Consider the following 25706-nt stretch of genomic DNA (forward strand, 5'->3'; position numbering starts at 1 on the left):
TTTCTGCAAATCTAGCTCCATGCCTGGTAATTGTACCAGAGCTTCAGAATGATGGAGGCATGCAATCCCCAGTGTTTTCAACATCCTATATCTCTTGCAGTTGACCATTACCCAAGGTATCAAATTAGAGGAATACCATCAATAAAACTGTTTGCAACACTGCTCAAATCTTACATGTCCAATGCTTTATTTAGCAGACACCTTTATCCAAGGTGACTTACAGAGACTAGGGAGTGTGAACTATGCATCAGCTGCAGAGTCACTTACAATTACGTCTCACCCGAAAGACGAAGCACAAGGAGGTCAAGTGACTTGCTCAGGGTCACACAATGAGTCAGTGGCTGAGGTGGGATTTGAACCAGGGACCTCCTGGTTACAAGCCCTTTTCTTTAACCACTGGACGACACAGCCTCCTATATACTTCTAAAACTGTAATTGCACCCTTTTGTTCATGTTGATCTGCAGTATATTTGAATATGGAATGCTACGGTGGCCCTGAAGTGCAAAACACAAATATGATTTAAAAAAAAAACACAAATACAAATCAAAAAACGCAAATATTATTGAAAAACAAATACAAAAACACCCAGAAATGCTAATTAAAAAACACAAATACAAATAAAAAACACAACTACAAATTGAAAAACACAAATACGAATCCAAAATACAAAAACAGAAAACACACTCCCCCAGATACCCCAGCACAGTCTCCATCTGTTTCTGGAGAAGTTGGAGCTGTTTAGAAAGTGCAAGTTTAGTAACTGTGGCCCTGTCCACACTTTGTCTTTAAACCATATTAGTTGCCTTTTAAACCGTTGTTACAGGATAATTCTCACACCAGGATAATTCTCACCCCTGTGAGAATTAGCCTAGGCTAATTCTCACCCCGGGAGAGTTCTGTCCTAGGCTAATCCTCACCCTGTCAGGCTAATTCTTACCCCCAGGGCTGTGAAGGTTTTTTGAGATTTTAGCAATCAGAAAGAGAAGCGGATATGTTTCCTTCGTGTGATTTAACCTTTTTGTTACGTTAATTAAATTAAGATTTGTTATTTTTTTATTTTTATTAAATTTATTTAGTATCCTTAATTTTAGTCATGGAGTGAGATTCACGTTTGTGTCATTTGTTTTATTGATAGTTATGTTTAAATTGTTTTATTTAAATAAGTACTAGGCTACATTTAATATAGTCAAACCTGTATTAACAGACCACTCAAGGGACAGTCTAATAGTGGCCTCTTAACACAGGTGGTCTCTTAAAAGAGGGCCCATAACTTATGAATTTTCTATTTGTCTCTGACATGCTTTCCTGTAATTATGTATGTCTTACATACACTGTAAAAGCCAGAAGATGTAATATTAACAAAAGGAAGTATGTAATTTAATAACATTCATTGTGATAATGCATTTACAAAACAAATTATTTTGTGAAAGTGTGAATGCTTGCTTGTCTCAGGTCACACAAAATGTTTTAAATCCTTTGCAAATTTCAATGCCTTTGTCTGCCTTTCAGGTAGGTGTTGATTCATTGCATCCTGGAACCAACGGCAACATAAGCATAAGATATTTTTCGATTACCGCGCACATTGTTTTCATACTCTTATTATGTATGGCTTGAATTGTATTTTCCTTTTAACGGTTTGCCTTTAAGTCTTCAGCAGCTACATCCTAATTATGTGAACATTATGTTAAGTTAGCGGGAAAGAAAAACACACCGCGAAACGGACACATTGGAAGCTACCTAGTTCCCAGGCAAGTGCGAGAACGAAATGCAAATTAACCTATCATCTGGGGGAAGTGATTAATGTCATTGCTTGCTCTTGTGTTCGAATAATGAAGGTGAAACAGAATCAGCAAGTCAAATCAGCACATCAAGGTAAAAATAAGCGACTTTGTTTAGTAATTAACAGTTTTGAAACAAGTAAACTGTTCAAAACTTCAAGCCCTAGTTCTTTCAGTTTCAAAATGCTGTATCTGCATCTTTCTAGTGCCGACTTTTCCAGCAGTTTTTCTGGCTTACTGTCTTTACAAGTTTAATAACTTTAATTCTGTCATCTAGGGAGGACCTTTTGTTTCTCCACGTTTTCTCTCTTCCTTTACAAAAGAGCGCTGTTTTATTGATTACGGGTAAAAGACAGCTCTGGAGTTGGCTTACATTGTTTGATATTGTTTCTTCTGTAATAAACCTTTATACTACATACATTGTACATGTACATTAATCAATTAGTACTGTACTAGGTTTTCATTTTTGTGCTGATTTGGCGCGTATGTGCATGTATGTGGTTATTACATACCTCGGTTATACATACTGTTTTTATGGTCCCAAGGCAGTACGTTGTATCAGAGTTTCACTGATATATTTAAATGTCATTCGTGTACAGATAATTTTATACAAGTTCTTTAAACTGAGGTACACACTCATCAGAAAATTATTTTTATATGGTCATCTTATAATGAAAGAAAGTGATTCACTCCAAATTTCCATATTTCATTTCGAATAAAAAGTTATTATCTTTATTATTTAAAATATTGCTGTTTATATTATATCAAAAACCTTGTCCTGGCAGAGACACCTGATTATATATATATATATATATATATATATATATATATATATATATATATATATATATATATATATATATATATATAATCTACATATTGTCCAAGCTTGCTCTAAACAAGATTATTGGTTTGTAGTGCATGAAACATATTTGTTCTATTATTTTTTTCACTATTATTGTTCAATAAACATTGCTTATTTAGTCTACATCACAGTCTTTTTTCCCGTATCTTTTACAGTACATTCACAATATATGTCCTACTGCTGATTAGCTTAGATTATTTATTTATTTATTTATTTATTTATTTATTTGCAGATGCCCTTGCCCAGGGCGACTTACAGTTGTATACAAAAATACATATCAAGAATTACAGTACAATTAAGAGCAAGATACAAAATACAATAACTTCAGGCCTAATAAGAGCAAATACAAAACACAGTACAAGTTAATATCGAGGCAGTTCGAGAGCAGATAAGTGTTGATAGATACATCAGGGTTAGATACGAATGCAAGTGAAATACAAAGTACTACAGATCGGGTTAACTGCAGGATTAATTACAGTAAAATAGAGAGCAGATAAGAGCAAGTTGAAGTGCATTAAAGGCAGAGTGCTATATTGTCCAGAGGGAGAGTTGAGTTTTACAGGTGTTGTCTGAAGAGGTGTGTCTTGAGGAGGTGCCAGAAGGTAGTCAGGGACTGGGCAGTCCTGACATCCATAGGAAGGTTGTTCCACCACTGCGGGGCGAGGGTGAAGAAGGAGCGGGAGCAGGCTCTGGAGGCGGGGGAGCATAGAGGAGGTACAGTGAGTTTTTTAGTGCAGGCGGAGTGGAGAATTCGGGTGGGGGTGTAGGGAGAGATGAGGGTCTGGAGGTAACTGGGTGCAGTCTGGTCAAGGCATCTGTAGGCTAGTACAAGAGTCTTGAACTGGATGGGAGCGGTGATCGGGAGCCACTGGAGTGAGCGGTGCAGTGGAGTAGTGTGGGAGAAGCGAGGCAGAGAGAACACCAGGCGAGCAGCGGAGTTCTGGATGAGCTGGAGCGGACGGGTGGTGGACGCAGGGAGGCCGACCAGGAGGGAGTTGCAGTAGTCTAGGCAGGAGAGTACCAGGGCCTGGACGAGGAGTTGTGTGGAGTAGTTGGGGAGGAAGGGTCAGATTCTACGTATGTTGCTCAGGAAGAACTGGCAGGTGCATGCTAGAGTGGAGATGTGCTGGGAGTAGGAGAGGCAGGGGTCCAGGGTTACTCCGATGTTCTTGGCTGAGGAGGAGGGAGAGCATGGTAGATTCCAAAGGAATGGAGATAGAGAGATCAGAGGAGGGGGAAGATAAGGAGGGGAAGAAAAGGAGGTCAAATTTAGAGAGGTTGAGTTTGAGGTGATGCGAGTGCATCCAAGAGGAGATAGCAGACAGACAGGTAGAGATACGGGAGGGGATGGTGTGGTCAGAGGGGGAAGGAGAGGAAGATCTGAGCATCATCAGCATAGAAATGGTATGAGAAACCATAGGATGCGATGAGGGGGCCCAAGGAGCGGGTGTAGAGAAAGAACAGGAGAGGACCCAGGATTGATCCTTGGGGGACTCTTGTTGAGAGAGAGTGAGGTGTGGAGGTTGCTCCACGCCAGGTTACCTGGTAGGTGCGGTTGGAGAGGTAGGAGGAGAACCAGGCCAGTGCCAGAGATTCCCAGGTCAGCGAGAGAGGATAGTAGAATAGAGTGATCAACTGTCAAAGGCAGGACAGAGGTCAAGGAGAATTAGGACAGAGCAGAGAGAGGCAGCTCGGGCAGAGTTTAGCGAGTTAGTGACAGACAGGAGAGCAGTTTCAGTGGAGTGAGCAGAGCAGAAACCAGATTGGAGAGGGTCGAGCAGAGAGTGGTTAGACAGGAAAGCAGAGAGCTGGCGGTGTACTGCCCGCTCAAGGGTTTTAGAGAAGAAGGGGGGTGATAGATGCTTGTTTGGATGAGGAGGGGGGTGATAGATGCTTGTTTGAAGGCAGAGGGAAAGAGGCCAGAGAGGAGAGAGGTGTTGAGAAGGGAGGAGATGAAGGGGAGAAGAGCAGGAGCAGCAGCTTGAAAGAGGTGAGTGGGGAGGGGGTCCAGTGCGCACGTGGTGGGTTTGTGGCCCTGGAGAAGGGAGGAGAGGTCAGAGTCTTAGAGGGGAGAGAAGGATGAGATGGAGGGTGATGGAGATGGAGCGGGAGGGGGTGGGGGAGGGAGAGGTGTTAAAGGGTTTGCGGATATCAGATTTTAGAGGAGAAGAAAGAGGCAAAGTCATCAGAAGAGATAGAGGAGAGAGGAGGTGGGGGAGAGGATTGAGGAGGGAGGAGGAGGTAGAGAATAGTTTCCGGGGGTTGTTAGTGGAAGATTGGATAATAGATTGGAAATAGGAGCGTTTAGCAGAGGAGAGAGTAGAGGAGAAGTAAGAGAGGAGGGAGCGGTAGAGGTCTAGGGCAGCAGGGAGTTTGGTTCTCTTCCACTTTTCAGCAGAGCATAGTTCTGCTCTTGCCGTGCGGAGCACAGAGGAAAGCCAGGGTTGGGAAGGGGAGAGACGGGAAGGTTGGAAGGTGAGGGGACAGAGGGAGTCGAGGGAGGAGGTGAGGGAGGAGAAGAAGGAGGAGGTAGCAGAGTCTATAGAGTTGGGAGAAGGAGTCAATAGGAGGGAGGTGAGAGAGAGCAGTGGAGGCAAGGACAGAGGGGGAGAGAGAGCAGAGGTTATGGCGGGAGGTGACAGTGGGGGTAGGTGGAGTAGGGAGAGAGGGGAGAGGCAGAGAAAAAGAGATAGTGATCAGAGAGGTTGGAGGGGCAGCAGGCCCTGGAGAAGGTGAGGTCCAGTTGACAGCCAGCTTTGTGGGTAGGAGGGGATGGAAAGAGGGAGAAGTTGAAGGAGTGAAGGAGAGGAAGGAATCCAGCAGAGTGGGTGGGGTTGGAGAGATGGATATTGAAATCACCTAACAGGACCTTTGGGGTAGACAGAGAGTGGAGGGAGGAGAGGAGATAGTCAAGTTCATCAAAAAAGTGAGTGAGAGGTCCAGGGGGACGGTACAGTACAATTAGCAGGAGTTGACAGGGAGAGGTTAGTTGGACAGTGTGAAACTCAAAGGTGTTCACAGAGAGTGAGGAAAGGTCAGAGGGGACAGAAAAGAGTAAGGAGGGAGAGAGACCAGTCCCACCTCCCCTTCCAGTGAGACACGGAGTATGGGACAGGACATAGAGAGAGGATAGGGCAGCAGGAGTTACAGTGTTATCAGGAGAGAGCCAGGTTTCAGTGAGAGCAAGGAAATCGAGAGAAAGGTGGGAAGCAAAGGCAGAGATGAAATCAGCTTTGTTAGCAGAAGTGTGACAGTTCCAGAGGGCAGCAGAGAGAGTGCAGGAGGGAAGAGAGTGGGAGCGGGGAGAGGCAGAGGGATGAGGTTAGGGGAGCAGCGACGGAGAGAGGACAGAGGACGAGAGTGAGAGGACAGAATAACAGGGATGTGAGAGACAGTCATAGCATGACAGGTGAGACAGATAGGTAAAGTAGTAGTGGGAGCAGGAGCAGTGGGGGGAGGGTACAGGTCTGTCTAGTAGTTTGCATCTTCCAGAGCGCTGCTAGGTTTGGATTTTCTCCAACAGCCTCTCCTTGCACCCTCACTTTGCAAGGGAACTGGTTAACAGCTGCTAAACTGTGCTAAAGACAATACTTAAGCAATACAATAGCTTCAATGCACTTCAATGGGATCACACAACTACAAAAAGCTGCAATCAAATTGCAAATCAACCTCTATTCAATTTAACCACATTCACAACAGTAGCGCACCTAATTAAACCACCAACTTAATAATGTTGCTTAAATATAGCTAATGTGAAGAGTTGGAATGAGGTGTCTAGTAGTCAATGGGAGAGATTTGGTAAAGGAAAAGGTCCTTGCTCTACTTGTGCTCTGACTGCCACAGCTCAGACTGCCCTTGGTCGTGTGGCCCTTAGACTGCCACAGCTCAGACTGCCCTTGGTCGTGTGGCCCTTAGACTGCCACAGCTCAGACTGCCCTTGGTCGTGTGGCCCTTACACTGCCACAGCTCAGACTGCTCTTGGTTGTGTGGCCCTTAGACGGCTGGCGCTTAGAACGGCTGGCATTCTAAGACACTGTTTGTCAATTTATACTGTCCTACAAGTCTAGAGTTGGTCCAGTTTCCACGCTATCTAAATTCACTTCAATCAACCACAGCTTTGAATACTTCAGAAAAATAATTCCTTCAACCAGCTAATGTAGTTACATCAGCAACAAGGATTCAATTGTACTTACCAAAATCGCTATTTTCTTCCTGTCTGCTGCAAACAGCGAAACACAATCCAAGCTCGTCGGTCTCTAGAGACAACTGTTATCGAACAATGAAAACGATTATGCTATGTACAGAGTACTGGGGTGAGAATTGGCCCGGGCTAATGTTCACCCTCCCAGAAGAGTACTGGGATGAGAATTGGCCTGACAGGATGAGGATTAGCCTAGGACAGAACTCACCTGGGGTGTGAATCAGCCTGTAACAATGGCTTACAAGTGCCAAATACAGTTAGCGTCTACACTACGTAGCGTTTAATACCATACTCAAGAACCAGATTCGAAACCACCTCAGGGGGTAGTCTCGAGTCTGGTTCTAAATTAGATTGCATCAGGTAGTGCGGTTTGTCAGAAATGTGGAGAAGGGTGTCTCTGCAGATCAGAGGCTCCAGCCGTATGGCTCCAGTCCTGTAGTCATGTGTGCGCAGCTCCTAAGTAACGTTGGTAAGCGATAAATGCTTAGATAACAAAGAAAGAAAGAAATGTATATTTGACCATTTCACCTATTGTTTTTTGGTTACATTAACAGACTTATAAATATACATAAATGGACTGTTAATCACGTTGCTACTTGCGAATTGTATTCGGTATGACTTGGATTAAAATACAAAATCTATTTAAATTCAGTAATAGTAATAATGTTTAGTTTAATTAAGCTTTATACACATAAGTACTATTAAGATATATATTCGTTGTATGGTTAAAATGCTGATATATTATGCACAGTGTTTATACGGATGCAATGTTTACATTTTTAATTGGATTTTTATTTATTTTTTCCCCATGACATAAGTATGAGTGTAGCGATTTGCTATTTCTGTGTTGGTGTGGCAAAGTGGTAAGTAAGGGGAACAGGTGTAGCGGTGATGCGGTGCAGGAGTGACAGGCAGACAACGGTATTCCAGTGAAAACAGTGCTTTATTCTTTTTTTCCAGGTCTGGTGACCGCAAAGCAACTAAATCCCCGGCGATACACAACGATGTGTAACGCACGGGGATAACAATAAACAAGGCACAGTCCTGAACAAAAACAAACAGACGGTCACCAGTCCTGGGTGAGTGCAGTATTGCTGGGGCAAACACAGATAGTGCGGGGTGCAGTGGTGCTCCGGATAGTGCTGACCCTTGGCGACAGCTCCGGAGTAGTGCTTTAACTGTCTGGTGGTGAAAAACACAGACAATTACACAGACAAACACAACACAACACAACACGTAATTATTTCTTTTTAACGATGAGAGCTCCTCTCTCGATCCTTCTCTCTCCAAACGTTTAACCCAAACGAAGGAAAAGAACAGCGTTACCCTGGCCCCTATATGTAATCCCGCATGATATCTAGGTAAACGGTTGCAGCTGCCTTATTACTTGCAGCTGCCCCTTGTTTACCTGTCAAATCAATACGGTCTTACAACAGAGTCTCGCTTCCTTCCAGGCTGACCCACTTTCCGGTCCCGGAAACGAACTGTCAGGCCAGCCCTTCCAGATACTTCTCCTCCCGTTCTTTAGCGCCCTCACAGGTCGGGAGGAAGATTTATCACCAGAACTCATTGTATTTCTGTCACATATCCCACCGCTCAGAGTGGAGCCGAAGGAACACTCGGCTAAATCTACCTTTCCCATTGCTCCCCCCTCCCGGGAAAAATAATCCGCATTTTGGTGGTCTTTCCCCGCACGGTGTACCATATGGTACATGAAGGGCTGCAATGCCAGATACCACCGAGTTATCCGGGCATTGCTGTCCTTCATGGTGCTTAACCACTGGAGTGGGGCGTGGTCTGTGACAAGATCAAATGAGTGTCCCAGCAGGTAGTATCGTAAAGAGTGAGTAGCCCATTTAATGGCCAAACACTCTTTTTCGACTACGGAGTAGTTACGCTCCCGAGGTAACATTTTTTTGCTCAGGTACAATATCGGGTGTTCTACTCCAGCTACTTTTTGGGACAAGACTGCACCCAAACCTACATCCGAGGCGTCGGTGTGGAGGATGAATCTCTTGGTGAAATCTGGGGTAATAAGAGTGGGGGCCTGGCAAAGTTTACGCTTAATCGTATCAAACGCCCCCTGACACTCAGCTGACCATTTAATTAAATTTGGAGCACTCTTTTTGGTGAGGTCGACTAACGGGTTAACCACTGTGGCGTACTCGGGGATGAAGCGGCGGTAATAACCGGCTAAGCCCAGTAGTGACCTCACCTGAGTCTTGGTTTTGGGGATCGCTGCATCAACCAAAGCCTGGATTTTGGTGACCACAGGTTTCACCCTTCCATTTCCCATTACAAATCCCAAATATTGAGTCTCTGTCTTGGCAAACGCACATTTCCTCAAGTTAGCTGTCAGCCGGGCTGCCCTTAGAGACTGAAGAACGGCTGCAACCCTAGCCAAATGCTCTCGCCAGGTGGAGCTGTAAATCACCACGTCATCAATATACGCTGCTGCATATTCATGATGTGGGCGTAAAACCTGGTCCATCAGTCTCTGAAAGGCAGCGGGCGCACCATGTAGCCCAAACGGCATGGTTTTAAAGTGGAACAGCCCCTCTGGTGTTGAAAATGCGGTTTTCTCTCTGGAGCTGCGGGTTAGAGGGATTTGCCAGTATCCCTTCGTCAGGTCCAGAGTGGAAATAAACCTCGCTTTTCCCAGTCTGTCTAAAAGTTCGTCGACCCGAGGCATGGGATACGCATCGAACTTGGCAATAGCATTCACCTTTCTGAAATCTACGCAGAAGCGGTTGGTGCCGTCCTTCTTAGCCACTATTACAATAGGACTGCACCACTCGCTCCTGGAAGGTTCAATCACTCCAAGCTCGAGCATATCCCGTACCTCTTTGCGAACGCCACTTCGTCGACTTTCCGGGATCCGGTACGGTCTCTCTCGCACTGTGACACCTGGGGGAGAGATAATGTCATATTCAACTAAGTTCGTCCTGCCGGGCACATCAGAAAAAACATCGCTGAACTCCTCAATAAGCTTACGCAGCTCTCTTTGCTGATCCGGAACTAATTGTTCCCCCATTGAAATCGCTCTTGTGCTCGGGGTCTCTGGACAGGGACCTAAATCATCCTCCATATTGCCTGGGGCTATAAATAAGACCTCTCTTGCCTGCCAGGGCTTCAACAAATTAATGTGGTAAATTTCACGTTCATTCCGGCGATCGGGCTGTCTAATTTCATAATTTACTTTCCCTATAGCCCGAATCACCTCATACGGCCCCTGCCATTTAGCACACAGTTTTGACTCTGATGAGGGAAGTAGCAGCATTACCTTGTCCCCTGGTCGAAAGGTTTGAATCCGTGCATTTTTGTTATAATCCTGCTCTTGTCGGTGCTGAGCCGATCTGAGGTTGTCTTGGGCCAAACGACCGACCAAATCCAGGCGATCTCGGAGTAGGAGCACATACTTCACTACATTTTTAGACGAGCCTTTGTGCTCCTCCCACCCCTCTCTCAGCAGGTCGAGAATGCCGCGAGGCTGCTGGCCGTACAGGAGCTCAAAGGGGGAGAACCCCGTTGAACTCTGCGGCACTTCTCTCACTGCAAAAAGGAGGTAGGGGAGAAGTGATGCCCAATGTTTCTGCTCTTGTGTCACAAATCGCCTCAGCATCGACTTTAAGGTCTGATTAAAACGTTCCACCAGACCGTCCGATTGTGGATGATAAACGGACGTCCTGATGGGACGTATTTTTAATATTTTGTACACCTGCTGTAACGTATTGGACAAAAAGTTAGTTCCGTGATCGGTCAAAATCTCCTTGGGGATCCCTACTCTGGCCATAATCTGTGCTAACTCGGTGGCTATTGCAGCGGCACTAGTGGACCTCAATGGAACTGCCTCCGGGTATCGCGTTGCATAATCCACCACTACTAAAATGTGCGTATACCCGGAGTCAGAAGGTAGCAAAGGGCCGACTATGTCCATTGCAATGCGCTCGAAAGGAGTGGAAATAATCGGCAGTGGGACCAAAGGGGCGGGGCGCACTCGACCCGGCGCTACTCGCTGGCAGTCTGGGCAGGTGGCTACATATCTCGACACATCATTCTGAAGACCTACCCAATAGAATCGAGCCAATATCCGTTCCCTCGTCTTCTCGGCTCCGAGGTGCCCCGCAAAAGGGTCCGACAAGACGGGGGAACCAACAATTGTGTTACAGGCTGTCCTGTGCCCGCGGCTAGGTTTACCCTATATAGTAATTGCCCCTTGATACTGAAATGTGGATATACTAGCGCCCCAGCGCCGTCAACATCCTTACCTTCAATGGACCGGACCTGCCCCCAAGCGTGCACCAGTGACGGGTCGTTTTGTTGGCCCCACACTAGGTCCGCGCTTGAGTACCACGGGTCCGGTACATTGAGAGGGGCTGGAATAACCTCTGCTCTAGTCGGTCCAGTAACCTCGCTCTCTCTGTCACACTGCGTTCCCACTCCCTTCGACTGGCGTTTGTTACCATTGCAGCACTCTCCCACCAGACCCCAGCCTTGTCTCACAAATGCTCCCTCCCATTTCGCGGTCCGTCTCTCCTTATTTGTTTTTCTAGGACGGAAAAGAGGGGAAAACATTTCAGTGTGAAAAGGAAACACATCACCAATTTGTTCCTCTTTTTTTTTTTTTTCTGCCACGTTTACGTGTGTGGCTGAGACTGCCATTGTTTGCATCAATTCTTTGAATTTTGGCCAGTCTCGACCCAGAATAACTGGGTGTGGCAACCTTTCCGCCACCCCGACTACAAGGTGACGTTTTATCGGTCCTACCGATAAATATACTTTTAATGTGGGGTATGCCGCCGTGTCTCCATGGATACAGGAGATGGCCACCTGACCTCGTGGCCGCCACGACACACCGCCCAGGAGAGCTGTCCTAATCAAGGTTTGCTCACACCCTGTGTCCACTAATGCGTGGGTTTTCACATTCCCTAACACAACATTAATCAAACAAGGCCCCTCCCGACCATATTCCCCACGCTTACCAGTTTCAGGTGCCCAATTGCACGCGGCCACGTCACACTCCATGGCAGCGGGGCATGACCTGGCCAGATGTCCCGGCTGGTGGCACCTAAAACAGATAGGAGGGACAGAGGGGGCATAGGTCAGAAATCTGTCCCGCTGCTGGTATGGCAACGGGGCAGGGGCAGCACCTCTACCCCAGCTGGGGGCCAACCTTGGTCTCCATGGGGGGGAGGCAAGGGGGCCCAATGGGGTCGGTGCTCTGGGAGGTCTGGGTCCCTGGAACGTGGGGGGTGGTGGTGGTGGTGTTGGAGGAGAGGGAGGGAGAGGTCGGCTGCTCCGAAGGGCAGGGGCCGACAGGATCCCGATCCGGGCAGAGGTCAGGGAGTCCTCGAAGTCTTCGGCCAGTTTGACCGCCTCCTCCAGGGTGTCGGGGTTGTGGCGCCGTATCCACGCCTGGGTTTCGGCGCCGACCACATGGCAGAATTGCTCTACCACAATGGCTTCCCCCATCTGCTGGGCGGTCTTCTTCCCGGGGGTCAGCCAATGCACCATGTGGTCGCACAACCGCTCTGCAACCACCCTGGGGCGTGTCTCCGGGGCTCTCCGGTACTCCCTAAATCGCGCCCGGTGGGTCTCCGTGGTGATGTTCAGCCGGCGGAGGATAGCCTGCTTGACCAGGTCATAATCGGTGGCGTGATGGTCGCTCATGGCTTGGTAGGCTGCCTGAGCCTCCCCAATCAGGCAGGGTCCCAACTGGCTGGCCCAGAACTCCCGCGGCCAAGCCGCCGCGGTAGCCAGCCGCTCGAACGCCACCAAATACGCCTCCGGGTCATCCTCCGCCGACATCTTCATTGCCCGTGCCTTCGGGGGCGACATCAGCGGTGTTGTGGTAGGGGTCGTCGCTGCAGCAACGGCCAGTCCTACCCGTTCAATGAGCGCCGTGTAGCGCTCCTCCCTCCTTCTCTCCTCTGCGTCGCGCCTGCTCTCCAGCGCCTGCAGCAGCTCCGCCAGTGCGTTGCGGTCCATGATCCCGTAGTCTGACACCACGTGTGGCAAAGTGGTAAGTAAGGGGAACAGGTGTAGCGGTGATGCGGTGCAGGAGTGACAGGCAGACAACGGTATTCCAGTGAAAACAGTGCTTTATTCTTTTTTTCCAGGTCTGGTGACCGCAAAGCAACTAAATCCCCGGCGATACACAACGATGTGTAACGCACGGGGATAACAATAAACAAGGCACAGTCCTGAACAAAAACAAACAGACGGTCACCAGTCCTGGGTGAGTGCAGTATTGCTGGGGCAAACACAGATAGTGCGGGGTGCAGTGGTGCTCCGGATAGTGCTGACCCTTGGCGACAGCTCCGGAGTAGTGCTTTAACTGTCTGGTGGTGAAAAACACAGACAATTACACAGACAAACACAACACAACACAACACGTAATTATTTCTTTTTAACGATGAGAGCTCCTCTCTCGATCCTTCTCTCTCCAAACGTTTAACCCAAACGAAGGAAAAGAACAGCGTTACCCTGGCCCCTATATGTAATCCCGCATGATATCTAGGTAAACGGTTGCAGCTGCCTTATTACTTGCAGCTGCCCCTTGTTTACCTGTCAAATCAATACGGTCTTACAACAGAGTCTCGCTTCCTTCCAGGCTGACCCACTTTCCGGTCCCGGAAACGAACTGTCAGGCCAGCCCTTCCAGATACTTCTCCTCCCGTTCTTTAGCGCCCTCACAGGTCGGGAGGAAGATTTATCACCAGAACTCATTGTATTTCTGTCACAGTTGGGCATAGAATTTTAAAACGGTTGACGTGAAGCCCACATGTATGGACCTAATTAGGTTGTGTAGTCATTTTTAATGGTAACAGCTATTGTGTAACTACAGTTATGCTCCTTACTTAAGCGTAACAAACTCCCTCTTATTTCTGTTACATATCACTGTTGAAGGCAGGAGAGCTTCCTGCTCACAATGATGTCAGTTGTATCACTGTCCTTTTTGTAAGCTGTCTATATATAAGCCAAGGGACCAAGATAGTGTAAGGTGGCACCTGGAGGTCCATCTTAAAGGTTTGCTTTATGTTTAAAGTTTTTATTTTTAAATGTATGTCATATTTTTATGCTTTCAACTTAGATGGAAAATAAGTAAAGTTGTAATCTCCATTGTGCTAAAGAGACATATGACTGTTTCAAATATTATTTTTGAGAAATCTGCTAAGTATGTCTTTTGTATTGTTTAAGTACCTCGAAACAACTGCAACTACATTAAATAGCTCATTAAACATTCTTACAATTCAAACAGGTGTTGTAAACTGGAAGATGTTCACGAGGGAGTACATTCAGGAGTACTGTGCCAAGTTCCACATTACGGAGTGCGGATATTGCTGGACCCTGTATAAAGACTTTGCCCCGGGATATGTGGGAAATGGACAGCGGGGAAGTTTTGAGGGGGTTTAATATGTGGCACACCCTGGCTTCTGTCCAATGGACTGTGCCCAGTTTGCATGTGAAAGAACGTCCCCATGAAATATTGTCCTAGGGTTAGGGTTAGGGGTGTGGTGAATAGGTTGGTGGCATGGCGTCACTACATAGTCTGACCAATCAGGCTGAACTTAGGATATTTCACAGGGATACTATTTTTCACGACACTGGGGCAGTGTCTGCCTTTTTATTTTCAATGAGACGGGTGTTTTGTTTTTTTTGTTTAATTTGGCATGCATATAAAATGTTCAATATGGTTTTCCACTTTAAATTACATTGTTTCATTTCCTTGTTTGTTCATAGAATGTTTTAAACTGCTACAGATGTGTGCTCAACAACTTGACCTTCCAGTCCTTATCAACAATCTCAAATACTGTTAAATAATAAAGTAGCATTCTATGACTCAAAGGAATAAATTGCAAGATCTGCTTCTGGGGAGCCCCTGGTCTGGTGCATTGATGGAAGAGTCCTCAGGATCCTGTTCTTCAAAGTTTTATAATATTTTCTGCACCCACATATACCTGGAGTCTACTACTTCAATCCCCATTGAGTCATCTCATTTGATCTTTTTTTTCCCCCCCTACTATTATGGAAATAATTTATTATACTAAGCCTTCAGGAGTTAAAAATATAAAAATAGCTGCAAGGATTGCATGGCTCTGGCACTTGGAGATCTCTGTGAGTATACCACCTTTATACCAATGTTCCTAATTTTATATTTTTTTCAGTTACCGGGGTAAGTTTTTACTGGGGCGTGTTCATATAGCACTTATATTAAAAAAGAACATAATCCATAAAATGCTCTGCATACTACTTCATAATCAGATCTTCCCAGAGCAAGATCATATGCTAATGTAAAAAAAAAATAGCACTATAAACATGCCCCTTGTAACAATTAGCCCCTGTCTCCCCTAATAAAATGACTAAATGATTAAAAAAGAAAATATGAAAGATAATTTACTCAGTCAACTAAATGTACTGTAGGTTAAGTAATTTCGCCTCAAAGCTCATAAAAGGACAATCGATGTTATACTTATTTGTACTAACTTACTGTAACTTAAAATAGTATTTGGACTTTGGAATGCTGATTTGAAATTAGCTTACAACAGTCTATTTCCGTTTGGGTGAATGAGAATAATATATATTGTTGTAAGCTAATTTCAAATCAACATTCCAAAGTCCAAATACTATTTTACTTTACACTAAACTGTTTTTTTTAACACCCATATTACTACAGGTCCAGTCTCTGAGGAGCCCTGTGCGCCTTTAATGATCGGCACAGCTCTGGTGCAAGAGCTACAGCTGGTTCAGGCTGTAAGTCTGGTGGTAGAACCTCTACTTGAGCTTCGGGGCGTACTGGTGCAACAATGTAGCCCTCTTCCCCTTGCACCTGGTCCTCCTCTGGCCTTTCCACTGGTGAAACATCCTGTACATGGCACTTTCTTAAGTGGTCTTGGTGATAGCAGATCACTCTTCCATCTATGAGCTTCACTCTGTATGAGACTGGTCTCACTTTCTCCAGTATGGTTCCTTGCGTCCACTTATCTTCAACTCCAAAGACACTTGCATAGACTTTGTCTCCTACACACAATAACCACACTTTGGCGTTTTGATCATGCTGAAACTTCTGCTGCGCTTGTGCATCTCTCACTCTCCCTCCCACTTCAGGTCCAAGCAAATCTAGGCGTGAGCATAGTCTACGACTCATTATAATTCCGCTGGTGACAATCCTATTGTTGTTTGGGGTGTGATTCTGTAGTGGAACAAGAACCTGGACAACTTGCTGTCAATTGTCCCCTCCTTCATCTTCTTTAACCCCTTCTTCACCGTCTGAACTGCTCTCTCTGCCAGTCCATTCGATATGGGGTGGTAAGGTGATATTCTAACATGTTTAATGCCATTTTTCTTGCAGAACTGCTGCAACTCTTCACTAGTGAATGCTGTACCGTTGTCTATCACTAGCATCACCACAGTCCATGCGTTGCAAACGTATGCCTTAACTGGTTGATGGTAGCTTGTGAAGTCGAAGAAGACATGAAGGCCACCAAACCATACTTCTGGCTAGGCTTCATGCACGAGATACATGGATGTGCTTCAGTGACTCTCTCCCTGGCTAACGGTGGTACAATGACTCTGCTTCCCCGAAGTAGACAGTCGTCATGGATACTTAACTCAGTCTTCCTTCTAAAGTAAGGCTTCAACTCTGCCAAATCCACTCGTACTCATAAGCCACAAGTAACAATGCCCACCTTTGAATTCTCCCTGAAGCCGTCAGTGGAATCAACTTGTTTCCCCTGAACAGACTCATCAAGGGCTTGTGATCTGAGCAGATTGTGAAGTGATGTCCAAACAGATACTGATGGAACTTCTTCACACTGAAGACAATGGCCAGGGCTTCTTTATCCAGCTGAGAATAGTTGTTTTCAGCAGGAGCTTGACATAATAGTTTGAAATGTCAAGATCCTGAGGTCATTTTGTGATCTTGACCTAACACATTTCAATGTATTTATTTTTTCTACTGTCCTTAATGAGCCAATGACCTGTGCTAAAGAATTGCCTTTGCAAGTTTCATCACCATTGAGCGGTTCACTATGTGAGAAGAATGTAAGTGTGACATACAGATAGGCAGACAGACAGCGTCCATAAACTCCAGATTATAATTCACTCAACAGCTTGTACAAAGACCCTATCTGCTTTACCTTCAGTCTTTCTTGTGCATCATCCACATGATACAGGACCAATACAAATCATTTTGAAGTATAAAATAGGTGAAATGTTGTTGTACTAGCATAACTTTCTTTTACAACTGTAGCAGTTGTAGATTGATTGATTTTTAGTTCTTGCTTGTAAAGCAATTCAGTCTGCAAGAGGCGATCATGAAGGATTGATCATTTTGAACGAAGTCCCATTCCCTTTCATATCTTAGCTGTCGATTACAGAACTTCATTACTTCAGAATTATTTTGCTACTCTACAGGACCCATGGAAAGAATATTCATTTTACCAAACTGGCACTGGCTTACCCCCTCTAGGCATTCCCCACATTAAAAAAACAATATGCTAAATAAATAGCTTTGAGGATCTTGCACATGCTACCTATGATTTAAAGGGAAGCAAATCAAAATATTTTCCCTGGTGTTTTGCATATTGATACAGACAGAGAACCAGTTAAGATACTCATATCTGTACTCTGTCTAATTTTTTATAATAAAAAAATAGCAATAACTGATATTTACATTAAAAATAATGATCAAAAACACACAACATAAGACTAGACGAGGAATTTTTAACAAATCACTAAACTGAACAGTTTCTGGTTCTAAATGGTCCAGATTATCAAGAATCTACAGTACAGTGAAGAAAATCTGCAGTATATACAGTGGAACAAAAAAATACATTCATGTGTGTTCATGGACTTGTTAACTGATGTGTAATTGTAATGGCATTGATAACACCTGCATCAAATCAGGTGCCTGCAGATCAGCTGTTTTAAACAAAGGGTAGTTTTGTTTCCTTTGAATGAGTCAGAGCTCTGGCTGCATCCCTGACATAAAAGAGACGATACATCATGGGTTGTTTATTGATATGTCTGAAATCCTGGGTGAACTAAAGTAATCTGAAATCCAGTTTGGGCAAACAACTTAATCCAAGCTTTGTGCAGGTTATTGTTATGTGGATTTGTCAGCAGGTAGGCAGCTTTGGGCTGTGAAAGCACTGCTCAGCTGGGAGACAAAGAGAAAAGCGCTGTTCAAAATCCAATTGTGCATTGACATGAAGAGTTCAGCTCTTTATATAAATATGATTGTGCGTGCATGACAACATTTTCAATAATAAAAAAGCACAAATAAAAGTATGTTCTTAGGTAGAATACTGGTCATTACTTCTGAAAAAAGTGAAATTGAAATTGACAATAAGATTTTGCATTCGCCTATGGAACAAATATGTGTTTTAACCAAATACATGTCTGGTTTGATATTGTAGGCAATTGTTATACAAACGTAAAGACAGAAATCTAATACTGATTAGCTTTAGCAATACCCTATACTGTTTTTTTTGTTGTTGTTTTAACATTTTTTTGGTAAATGCTTGTTCCATTCCAAAAATAGAAAATTAATGGAATCTGTAATAAACAAAATAATAATTATCGGGGCTTTTCCTACTAATGCACCAGAAATCACAATGTTCCTGTTGCTGATGCTTGAGCAACCACTACATCTCCCACTGTGGTCTGGAATGACCCATCTGCAAAAATAATGGAGTTCACCAGATGCCTTTGTTTAACCAGTGTTATTTCAGTTGTGATTTTTTATTTCAGTATCTACAGTATTTCTATTCCATTTTATAACATTTTTCAGGTCTGGTTTTAGTTTCAGTTTGGCTATGAATGTTATTGTCAATTTCTATTTTCAGTTTAATTAGCATCAGTTTCATACATTTCACTTTGTCAATCATCTGTGTTCCTGTTGATTTTTTCTATTAAGTTCTTTCGTCCAGCATAAGACCCATACATACCTAACGACTGCAGAATGGTAAGTTGAATGGTAAGACATTTGTCTTTGAACCGTATGGTTTGCAGTTCTTCTGCAGCTTTTTAATTCAATGGTCTGAGATGCTAGTTTATTGCAGACTGTTTTGTGGAATGTTTTGTTTAGCACTATTTTTTAAGGCCCATTTAAAAAAAAATTAAATCACATTTTCAGTTCACAAAATCCCTTTAAAACCTGCAAAGCACTGTTTAACCAAAACTAATGTTTTTAAAAAAAAAGAAAATCCTTCAGACAGTGCTCATCTTAAAAGTGTTCTCTTTTTTATTCATTCAGAAGAGACATATAAACAGTGCACCGTGACCTGGCATGTGAACATTGCACTTTGTTGACCTTGTAACTGGATTAAATGCTAGTAATCGGGAACAGCCTCAAAGTGAAGGTGGCTCTCCTACTTTTAAATAAAGTGCCTGATTACATGCAAAGACTATGGACATCTGATGGCCTGATTGGGTGGAGTATATAAAATAGGATGAAGATCAATAGAGCTCTGCGAGACAGTTTCCTAAAGATCTTAGTGCAGTTTACAATATACCTCCTAATTAATATCTTACATTTTATCTATCTCAGGGGTCGCAAACTCAAATGCCTACAGGGGCCAGGCAGGTAACGTAAATGAGTGAAGCGGGCCGGGTGTAACAAAAATCAACTGCCAAAAATGCAATCAAACTTTCTTTATTTTTACTGAACTATGGTGTATGCACTTAACATAATACAACCATGTATGATATTGGAGATTGTATTTTAAATTCGAAATTGAAAGATACAAATTGAAAAACAGAAATATTTAATTATTATTTTTTTCTTTCTTAATTCGCTACTCCTTTGATTTGGAACCAGAAACCTGACACCTTTTCTTCTGCACCAAGATGTCAATGTCAGGTCTTGTATTTCGCGTTGCGATGTGCAGTACAGAATTCAGCCTTGAATCTTTTAACTGGGAGCGATGTTTAGTTTTATTCAGTTTCATAACGGAAAACAGCTGTTCACAAACGTAGGTACTTCCGGACATGGATCGAATCTTTGCACAATGGTTTTTATATTTAGGGTAACTACTCCCGAGATATTTGTAGAATTCTGGTATTCCAACGTCGTCATATTTAGTTTTCAGTACCGTATTGCACTGCAGTTCAATAACTTCCATTTGTAGCTCTTCATTCACACTATCAATATTAATTGAGAAAGACGAACTAAACAATGTTAGTTCATTTTCATAAAGTTTGAAATCAGAGAACCTTTTTTGGAATTCAGTCTTCAACTCAACAATTTTGGGAATGTAGTTCAAGCCATCACTTTCATTTCTGGAAACCGATTTCAGTGTAGGAAAGTGGGCCAGATTATTCCTTGCCAAATGAGTTTCCCAAAGACACAATTTCACTATAAATGAGTGAATCGAATCATACATTTGTGTAACTACTTGTGAATGCCCTTGCAGAGAAATATTCAAAGTGTTTAGCTGGCTTGTAATGTCAACCAACAAGTCTTTGATCCAATCTTCGCTGGTGAGCTGAGGTGGGGATTTTCCTTTGGATGACATGAACAAGTCGATTTCTTTCAACAATTCAAAAAATCTCTTCAGCACCACACCACGACTAAGCCACATAACCTCCGTGTAGTACAGCAGACTACCGTATTGTGCATCCAATTCATCAAGCAAAGCATTGAACTGTCTGTGGTTCAAGCCACGAGAGCGTATCCAGTTCACAGTGTTAATTACTACGCCCATGACATGTTCCATTTTTAACTTTTTAGCACAAAGCGATTCCTGGTGAATGATGCAATGAATGGTCTTAAGTTCTGTGTCCTTGCAAAACATTGTCATCTTGGATTTAAGTTTCGTAACAAGTCCGACGTTAACACCGACCATCGCAGGAGCACCGTCTGTAGTTACGCTTACTAATTTTGACCAGTCTACATTAAACTTTTCAAGATTTTTCTCAACACATAAAAATAAGTCATTTCCTGATGTTGTGCCTGTCATGGGCACCATGTCCAAAAGTTCTTCGGTCACATCAAAATTCTCATCGACACCACGAATAAATATAGCTAACTGGGTGGTATTATTTATATCTGTGCTCTCATCAGCTGCAATAGAAAATGCCACAAATGATTTAATTTTTTCACACAACTTGTCCTGTAAGTTCTCAGCCATATCTTCAACACGCTGAGCAACAGTATTCCCGGTTAAACTTACATTTGCAAATGCTTGTTTCTGTTTGGGACATATAATTTCTGCTGCACTCAATAGACACTCTTTTATAAACTCGCCATCTGTAAAAGGTTTTGATGCCCGGGCAATTTTTTCACTTAATACATAACTGCATTTCACAGCAGCATCACTTATTTTATTCGCATTCAAAAACAAACCCTGTTGAAATTTCAGTCCTTTTTTCAGTTCATTAAGTTTTTCATCACGCATCTTTTCCGTATACTGGTCATAGTTCTTACTATGGTTTGTTTCATAACGGCGTCTTAAGTTGTATTCTTTTGGCACAGACACACTTTGTTTGCATATTAAACACGTAGGAATATTCTTCACTTCCACAAAGAAATATGCTGTCTCCCACTTTTCTTGAAAGACGCGTCCCTCTCGGTCTAACTTGCGTTTTCCCACTTTTGATAGAGACATGGTTACAAGAAATATTTAACTTTCATCATTACTATAATAAAAACAACAGTGCAAGCGCGATGATAAATGGCAACTGACACTCGGCCTCAGTGTCAGGGAGACAATAGGGAGTGGTGGAGACTGGCGAACTGGAGAGCGCATGCCCTGTCTAAAGGCGGCAGACGCTACTCGGCTCCAGCCGATTGTTGCCATGCGAGAATTTGGGCCCAGTGTTGCCAGATCTTCCGATTTTTCAAGAGAAGCCGGAAATCCGGATTTTTATGTGAAATCTTGCGATTTTTAAAAGTTGGCAACTAATTAATTTTTTTTAAAAAACACTGTGCGGGCCAAACAAAATTTGTCTGCGGGCCGCCAGTTTGCGACCTCTGATCTATCTACATATTATACATGATGGTGTATATTTTCAAAGCTTGATATCTATGCCGAGTTAAATGAAGTCTGGAGTAGGGGTGTGCCGATACTCACATATTTTCCAAGTAATTGCCTTTACAAAATTTGAAGCTGTTAGGTAGGTATTAATTAAATGGAATAAAATCAGTGAATTTCTCAGCACAAAACATTGTGGTCCCTCAGTTTCACTTGTTTAAACAATTATTGAGTATTAATCAATTACAATCTGATAGTATTAGTTAATATCGAACCTGTCATGATCAAACTAACTAAAACTCTTGTTATGAAATTATCTCTGATTAAACTGATAAAGAAAAAAAAAATAGATATCCCAGTTTCCACAGCGGTAGCTCATGTTAGGGTTAAGGAAAGGTCATGTTTATGTAACGAATCTGTTGCATTTGCTAGTTTTTCAACATATTTTCATTGTCAGTTTACAGCCTGGGTATGGTAGGACAGCAGTAAAAATGTCAGTGCACCAAATGAGAGGAAAATTCACTTCCAGTCAGCTTTTAGTGCAGAAGTTAATTGCCATTGATTGGTACTCGGTTGTGAAGATAGGCAGCTTTTTTTTGCTTGAAATCAACACATAAATAAATAGGTGTGTTTTTAGTTATTTAATACCTGCCAAAAATACCACTTAAAGGCAATTACTCAGAAAATACAAGCATCAGCCCACTCCTAGTCTGGAGCTGAAATAACAGATCACAAATTTACTTAAACAACAAAACTGAATTAAGGAAACAGAATGCGATGCAAAAAATACAGTTGAAATGCAAAAGCAAAGCAGACTTGTGCTTCTGAAAATGTTGACAGTGAGAAATTGTATATCAATTTATCTATGTAACTGCCAAAGAAAAATAACTGTGAGTGATTGTGGAAGGGTGTGGGTATTCACTGACACGGGAGACAGAAGAGTGTATTTGACAACACCGCACAGGTGCCCAGTTTTATTTATTACTTTTTATTTTTCAAGTGCATTAGTTTAGCCCACAGAGGGCGCTGTTGTCCGTGGCCTGAATACCAGCGATGGTAGACAGGACCACAGAAATACCCACCGGTAAACAGACCCACTGATGCACTCACAGGTGCTCTCAAATAATAATAACAAAAGGCAAAATCAAAAAGAGAAAATAAAACACAGTAATCAAAAACTACAAAGAAAAGGTGCTGCACTCGGCTACGGATCTCCGTCCTACACTTTACCGCTCCCTCAGCCTGCTTCCTATACACTTATGGGGTCAGCCCGATTTCCCCGCTATCAATATTTTTAATTTTCTTATCTTTTGGTTTCTTTTGGTTTTCTTTTTTTCGGCCGTTCTCGGTCCTGGAGCAGAGCTTCCGCTAGTTCGTTGTTTCGTCGTACAGGGGCCGAGATGAGGAAACAACAGATATGGATGCACCAGAAAAGTCAGCACAGATTTCCCCCGTTACATATCTTTCCCCTCAGAATGGCACCACCGGTTCATTTGAAAATCCTACACCCCCATGCCTTCCCAAGAGAAAAAATCTGGGTTTTGATGCAGCTTTCCTGCTTGGTGGACAACCCTGAAGACATAGGGCTGCAGGGCCAAGTACCACCGCATGATTCTGGCATTGCTATCCTTCATCCGGTCTGATCTGGCCACTCCCTACTCGATACCCCAAATACTCCGACCTACTCTTCCCAATGGCACATTTCTTTGGGTTAGCAGTGAGCCCAGCCTCCTGCAAGGATTGCAGCACCGGCGTTCATTTACACAGATGACTCGGCCAATCCTCACTGTGGATAACCACATCATCTATGTAAGCAGCGGCATACTGCTGATGGGGCCGCAAGATGCGATCCATCATCGGCTGGAAAGTGGCTGACCATTAACCACAGCTGCTTGGTCAAAGCCTGCCCAGCACATTGTCACGCCCTTGCTCGAAAGTCACAGGAACAAGCTAAAAAATCAGCTTGGGATCGGGTCAGTCCGAGCAGAGGCAGCCGAGCCAGACCCCTGCGCTGGCTCCGCGGCCTCCCCCCCAGACTCTTCACCAATTGCCCCCAACTGAAACTTCTCAGACTCCCTCCATTGCCAGCACTCATTTTTAGCGGCCCCCAATTACTTCCTCCTTCTTAGCCAATAGGGAGGACGGGGCTGTCAGAGCAGCTAACCAATCCTTAAACTGCCCACAGTCCTGTTCCAGAACTATCCCCTGTAATCGCCTCATCTGCTGGCCAATTGTTATATTTATACCAATCTTGGGATAAGAGCGTACATCCCCATGAATACATTTAATATGCACCCGTCCCAATATTTGTTTATGCCCCGGTGAGATTAGGCTCTCCTGCATTAGGGACTGACCACACACTGATTCCAAGAGAGCCTGGGTTTTTGTACTATCCACTGACACAGGAATAACAAACCTGCTTAGGTGGTGGGCTGAGGTCACAATCCATCATTGGGCAATCCTGAGAAATGTGGCCCACCTCCCTGCACGTCCAACACATTATTATTATTATTGTTTATTTAGCAGACACCTTTATCCAAGGCGATTTACAGAGACTAGGGTGTGTGAACTATGCATCAGCTGCAGAGTCACTTACAATTACGTCTCACCCGAAAGACGGAGCACAAGGAGGTTAAGTGACTTGCTCAGGGTCACACAATGAGTCAGTGGCAGAGGTGGGATTTGAACCGGGGACCTCCTGATTACAAGCCTTTTTCTTTAACCACTGGACCACACAGCCTCCTCAGTGGACTAGTTTCTAGGTCATGTATATATGACGAATCTGTTGCATTTGCTAGTTTTTCAACATATTTTAAATGTCAGTTTACAGCCTAGGTATGGTAGGACAGCAGTAAAAATGTCAGTGCACCAAATGAGAGGAAAATTGAATAGAACTACCATAAGATGTATTTGCAGAATGAACTTGTGTACTGCCACATTCTTATTTTTCCATGTGTATCAAATCCTATGCAGGCCAACTTCTGCAATTTAGCAAATTTTTCCTACTGTACTTTGCATCCATTTTTCTAATTAATTAAGGCTGTGGGTATATACACCAGCATTACCAGCAATGGCAACACAAAGAAATAGGAACAAATATTGCACTGATCTTCATGTTTGTCAAGGAAAATAAACAATCTATGCTTCCTGGCTAAACCATATTCTTATTGAATTAATTCTGATCGAGTGTCACAGTAAGGTGTAATAATTAATTTGTGGTGACATCTAATAATGTATTACGTTATTATAAACTAACAGACCTCTCAAAAACAGTTGGGAATGGTTTCATGGACTTATATTTTTCTGATGTTACTAAATAAACATTTTTTTAATTATTATTATTATTTGTTTATTTAGCAGATGCCTTTATCCAAGGCAACTTACAGAGGCTAGGGTGTGTGAACTATGCATTAGCTGCAGAGGCACTTACAATTACATCTCACCTGAAAGATGGAGCACAAGGAGGTTAAGTGACTTGCTCAAGGTCACACAATGAGTCAGTGGCTGAGGTGGGATTTGAACATGGGGACCTTCTTGTTACAAGCCCCTTTGTTTTAACCACTGGACCACACAGCCTCCAAGTTTCCTGGTTTGTTTAAAATCAGAACCCACACCTCATATTGTGTATGTCTGTTCTAATTACCGATGTTGATAAATACTTATTTTTGGGGAATAAATCTTTTTATTTTTATTTTGTCAACATTTCAATTTTTTCAAAGACCTCAGGTATGGTAAATGGGCTAGATTCTCAAGCAAAGGCATATCTCTAATGTACTGTAGCCTTTCATGCTACTTCCAAACTAAAGGGATATTATCAATCAGAAACAAATGTGTTCAGAAATAGATTATTTGTTGATAAAAGGCTTAAGTCATACTATGGGAC

General features: G+C 43.4%; 1 protein-coding gene across 1 annotated transcript; it reads right to left on the bottom strand.

Annotated features, from left to right (window-relative positions):
* Window positions 1-7769: 7769 nt before the first annotated feature.
* Window positions 7770-13551, bottom strand: LOC131701526 (zinc finger protein 446-like). The gene is made up of 2 exons (XM_059000064.1): window positions 11828-13551; window positions 7770-8027 (listed from the first exon to the last, which is right to left on the bottom strand). Exons 1-2 carry the CDS (start codon window positions 12831-12833, stop codon window positions 8020-8022), a joined length of 1014 nt encoding a protein of 337 aa, XP_058856047.1. The 5' UTR covers window positions 12834-13551; the 3' UTR covers window positions 7770-8019.
* Window positions 13552-25706: the final 12155 nt, after the last annotated feature.

This window comes from Acipenser ruthenus, chromosome 2, assembly GCF_902713425.1.
Source record: "Acipenser ruthenus chromosome 2, fAciRut3.2 maternal haplotype, whole genome shotgun sequence".
NCBI classification, from domain to species: Eukaryota; Metazoa; Chordata; class Actinopteri; order Acipenseriformes; family Acipenseridae; genus Acipenser; species Acipenser ruthenus.

Excerpts from the sequence above, each read along its gene's own strand:
- LOC131701526 (XM_059000064.1), bottom strand. The coding sequence starts at position 12,833 with ATGGACCGCAACGCACTGGCGGAGCTGCTGCAGGCGCTGGAGAGCAGG.